Here is a 5,374-nt window from a genome sequence, read left to right as displayed (position 1 = left end):
AACGATAAATTGATTGGTGTAGATTTAATATAAAATACATTTGTTTTTTAATCTAAATCAATATTATTTAATTTATTGTTTTGTAAAAGTAAAAATAAACATTCTGAAAAAATAATACTTTTAATTATTAGAGTTTTACGAAATTTTCAAATATTGTTAATATTTTATAATAGGAGATATAAAATTGATTAATTATAATAATACAATTAAAAAACTCCGTGAGTCTCTTATATGCAAGAAAAAAACTCAACTTTCCATATGAAAACAAACTACGTTACGCCAATCAACATGCAACAATCTCATCCTCTCCACTCAAACTCCCTAAGCATACACCACACACCATAAAGTACATCTCCATTCTTGTATTTTGCCCCTCCTCTTATTTCATAATGTCCATATTACCACTCACATTCCTTCCTCTACCCTTCATATAATTACTTTTATTCTCGATAAGAAGACCTTATTAGGGAAATTCACATGGTCGATCATTTTTGTCGGATTAATTAACGTTGCTTCCAAAACTGTTTTGATTTGAGGTTCAAATTCTATGTATACTCTATCCTCTTTATTATTCCCGAAAAACTGTTAGTTAAGCTCACCTAGCATTGAATACTTAATGTTCTTATTTGAAGAAAAAAAATAAAAAATAAAAGTTTCAAGAGATTAAAAAAAAAAAAACACACTTCTCTCACCTTCACCTAAGAAAATTTAAAAGGAATCTTCATATATAAAAGGTAACCTTGGTCCTTGAACGGTTGAACCCATACTATAACTAACTCAATCTATTTCCTTTTTTTTTTTATTCGGCTTCATCATCAATTATAATATTATAGTGAGCTATAAATCTTTCTGTTCTTGCTATGGTGGATCGTGGTCAAGACAAAACTACAACTACTGCTAGTGACTTGTCCCTGAAAAAGAAAGAGCTTCTATCTAGTGCCATGAAAAGAACAAGTGAATGGTACATATGTTTATGTTCTTCTAAAATGCTTTGGTGGCTTTTATATATGTCAAATGTACTTAACATGCTTATTTTGTGTTTGTTTGCTACCTTCTGTTTGATTGAACGACTGAACCAAATGAACTGTTGTTGTTGTTGTCTGCTTAATTATAGGATTTTTTCTCAGGAGATTCCAAGTGATGTCAAAGTCCGGGTTGGAGAAGCTTCATTTTCAATACATAAGGTAGTGTCTCTTAATTTGATGCATATAACTATCAAAGATGGTATCATAGCTTCTGCAAAATCAGGGAGACTTACTGTAATTCTGACAAATCAACCGGGATACTAAACATACACTTATTTGTCTTAATCTAGTTGGTGATCAATTTTCAATTAATTGTTTAATGTTTATTTGTCTTAATCTAGTTGGTGGTCAATTTTCAATTAATTGTTTAATGTTTATTGGTTACATGCCATTCTTTTTTCTGTTTTTGTCTAAAATTAGAACTTGAATTTTGTAGGAAGATGCATATATGGAACCAAAACTTTACAAAATTGTTATGTTTGTTTCTCAATTCTCATCTATTTATATTGAAATATTTTTCATATATTGTATTATAAATTTGTAATTGCAGTTTCCATTGGTCTCCAAGTGTGGATACATTAGGAAACTCGTCTCAGAATCTGGTGATGCTGACGTGCCCTTAATTGAACTCTCTGATGTTCCTGGTGGAGCAGAAGCATTTGAACTAGCAGCAAAATTCTGCTACGGTATAAACTTCGAGATAAACGTCGAAAACATCGCCACGCTTCGTTGTGTGGCAGAATATCTTGAGATGACAGAGGAATATGCAGTTGGTAACTTGGTTGGAAGAACTGATGCATACTTGAATGATGTTGCACTAAAGACCATTGCAGGTGCTGTGTCTATCTTACATATGTCAGAAAGCCTTCTTCCAATAGCAGAGAAGGCGAAATTGATGAGTAAATGCATAGATGCAATTGCTTATATAGCTTGTAAGGAAAGTCAATTGAGTACATCTGGAAGAAGTGATAACAGTGGCTCTGATGGAGTGGCATCTTCTATACCATCTCAACAGAGACCAGTAGTTGATTGGTGGGCTGAAGATTTAACTGTCCTTAGAATTGATATTTTTCAAAGAGTTCTCATTGCAATGATGGCAAGAGGGTTTAAACAGTTTGCTATTGGTCCTATTTTAATGCTCTATGCACAGAAATCTCTACGAGGTTTGGTGAGATCCCTCACTAAAAGGATGGAAATGTTGAAAATAAATATGGTTTTATAGAGTACTATTTCCTCGTTCACAAAAGAAATGAAGAGTTCAATTACTGTGATTTTGAGCGTGTAAAATACACATTTTTAGAAATGATGACATTAATTAGATCTTTATACACTCAAATAAGGTTGGGCTCCTCTCCAGTAGCTGGATATTTCTCTGAAACTTTTATGTGTCTGTCTAATTACTGAAGAGGATCGCAGCCCACTGAAAAGCATAGTAATAAAAAAAATTATTTCTTTTGAGAAATGAATAGAATCTCTACACGATTTTGGATTGGGCTCCTCTCTAGTAACTGGACATTTCTCTGGGTCTTTTCTATACGCATGTCCAGTTACACGTGATGATCTCGGTCCACTGAAAAGCATAGTAATGATTTTCGTATCTTTTGAGAAATGAATAGAATCTCTACGTGATTTTGTGGATTTAATTCTTAATTCTTAGTTCTCTCTTCTTTTTTTTGAGAAGCAGGATATATTTGGAAAGGGAAGGAAGAAGATTGAACCAACACAAGAGCATGAAAAGAGGGTTGTTTTAGAGACACTAGTGAGCTTATTACCAAAGGAGAGGAATGCAATGTCAGTAAGCTTTCTATCAATGCTGCTTCGTGCAGCAATATATCTTGATACAACAGTTGCTTGCAGGCTTGATTTGGAGAAGAGAATGGCAATGCAATTAGGACAAACTGTTTTAGATGATCTTCTCATTCCTTCCTATTCATTTACTGGGGACACATTATTTGATGTGGATACGGTTCGTAGGATCATGAGTAATTACCTAGAATCTCAAATGGGTAACCACTTTGTACTCAATGGTGATGATGAATACTTTTCACCTCCACAGAGTGATATTGAAAAGGTTGGAAAGCTAATGGAAAATTATCTTGCTGAAATAGCCACTGACCGAAATTTATCAGTTGCTAAGTTCATCAGTCTGGCTGAATTAATTCCTGAACAATCAAAGCCTACAGAAGATGGAATGTATAGAGCCACAGACATCTTTTTAAAGGTGAAAATTGCTGTCATTTTTTACCTAGATTCCTTCTAGTTAGAAAATGCACTCAGTCATGCAATTACAGGTATCGGTTGGATGAAAATTGGACGACTTGTATTCTGACTTCACAAAATCTATTTTGACACTTCAGAATATGAGTTGTTTGATCTTCATTTGATTCTCTATCATTTCTCTCTATCGAAATGGATTTTGTGATTGCAAGTTTCATCAATTGTGAATCTCGATAATTGAATGATGATCAGACCACTTGTGTTTTTCAATCATTAAATTGATTTTAAATACAACACAAATTACGAGCAATCAATTTTTATCCGATGGTCAAGATTCACAACTACAGTGATAATAGGCCCATTAAATGACAGAATCCAGATACCTCTTGTTGGGACAACAGAACAAGCCTTCACATTTTATTAATTAAGATAAATTAATAACCATCTGTCTCATACAACGCATATTAAGGCTTCATCTTATCATAGTTTATTTACTTAGATTTCACTTCTCTAAAGTGAATAGCTGATAAAATGTGAAAATCAATAGTTGATATTTTGACCACTCATAATTTGTTATGTATGTACTTATACTATCAATAACTGATTTGTTTATTAACAGTTGATATGATTCACTTTACGTCCTACGATGAAATACTCACTTTAGACGAGTACATACTACTACAATTTGCTTCATCACAGAACTGGATTTACTATTTCAATCAAATTGAATGATTTAAGTGTGTTACTATTTTGATTTTGATATTGAATTCCTTAACTGCTGCTTATAAAGTTATAATTTGACAATTTTCAGGCTCATCCCAATTTAAGTGACATGGAGAGAAAGAAAGTCTGCAGCATGATGGACTGTCAAAAGTTATCTCGAGAGGCATGTGCACATGCTGCTCAAAATGATCGGTTACCTGTCCAAACGGTCGTTCAAGTTCTCTACTACGAACAGCAACGACTTCGCGATGCAATGAATGGCAATGAAAATGTGGAATCTCCTTCTGCTAATGCCAAGCTAAATGTATATTCAGGTGATACTCAATTTCATCCAGTTTCAAATGAAATCACAGGCTTACGAAGAGAAAATGAAGACCTTAAGTTAGAGTTAGTGAAGTTGAAAATGAAATTAAAAGAGATTGAAAAATCAACAGTTAAAGTTAAAGCAACTGTTATTAATAGTCCTTCGGTAAATTCCTCGCCTTCTGGTTCTGCTGATAAGCCTCCTCTGCCTCGAAGATCATTCATAAGTTCGGTGTCTAAAAAACTTGGGAAGCTTTCTCCTTTTCCACGCATTGATGGTATCACACCTTTTGCTAAAGGTCGAACAAAACCAAACAAGGATCGACGCCACTCCATTTCCTGAGTCTATGAAAACACATTATTATATTCTTTTCTAGTTTTTGCTTGTGTGTGATTCTATGTAAATTATGTCATCGCGATCTTTATTTAAGGGAGAACTTTATTGTAAAGGATGGTGAAAAAATATATATAATTCTTGAGTTGGATTGCAGCCTTGCTGGTGATTAACATAAACACTGTCATAATAAAGAATAATAAACTAAACTTATGTTGGATTTTATTTGGGGAATGCTGCTTTGAACATAGAGGACAAGATGATCATAAAGGTTGCACTAATATTCAAAAGTATGTTGGAATCTAGAAAGTTTTAGGTTGAATTTGCCTCTAACTGTTTATACAAATGGATGCAATAGAGATAGTCACAAATGTGAAATCTTTGTTCTGAATTATACACTTACTTAATGGTATTGTAGAAAACAATCAAATTTGTGTTGTTTTTTATTTGTAAAGGACGTATATATTAAAGAAAAATTCATATCACTTAATAAAAGAAACAATTTTTCAAATATTTCAATAATGGTTAATCCAAAAGATTAACTGCTATTAATATTTATATTTGTAATATTATATTCTCTCTAGTATTAAATATATGAGTAAATTGATCAACAAAAATAAATATATTTACTTTAAATTTTAAATCAAATACATCACTCAATTTTATCTTATATATATTCAATTTTAAGGACATAAATTCTCATCTTTTATACTTTTGTAGTGGAAACTTCACTCTATCTTTCTATTTGTCTCTATCTTATTTTACACTCTTT

At 32.4% G+C, this 5,374-nt stretch overlaps 1 protein-coding gene across 4 annotated transcripts; it reads left to right on the top strand.

Annotated features, from left to right (window-relative positions):
* The first annotated feature begins 316 nt into the window (after positions 1-316).
* On the top strand, positions 317-4,758 carry LOC101498812 (BTB/POZ domain-containing protein SR1IP1-like). 4 transcript variants are annotated; one of them, XM_004511804.4, is made up of 6 exons: positions 317-536; positions 834-961; positions 1,115-1,184; positions 1,576-2,193; positions 2,707-3,246; positions 4,054-4,758. In XM_004511804.4, the coding sequence occupies exons 2-6, from the start codon at positions 861-863 to the stop codon at positions 4,609-4,611; spliced, it is 1,887 nt and encodes a 628-aa protein (XP_004511861.1). In that variant the 5' UTR covers positions 317-536; positions 834-860; the 3' UTR covers positions 4,612-4,758. The 4 variants fall into 4 exon arrangements, with proteins under 4 accessions (XP_004511861.1, XP_027193422.1, XP_004511860.1 ...); XM_027337621.2 differs by lacking the exon at positions 317-536 and having other exon boundaries at positions 557-961; positions 1,128-1,184; XM_004511803.4 differs by lacking the exon at positions 317-536 and having other exon boundaries at positions 557-961.
* Positions 4,759-5,374: the final 616 nt, after the last annotated feature.

This window comes from Cicer arietinum, chromosome 8 (assembly GCF_000331145.2).
Source record: "Cicer arietinum cultivar CDC Frontier isolate Library 1 chromosome 8, Cicar.CDCFrontier_v2.0, whole genome shotgun sequence".
NCBI lineage: Eukaryota > Viridiplantae > Streptophyta > Magnoliopsida > Fabales > Fabaceae > Cicer > Cicer arietinum.
This window is presented reverse-complemented; position numbering and strand designations above follow the sequence as displayed.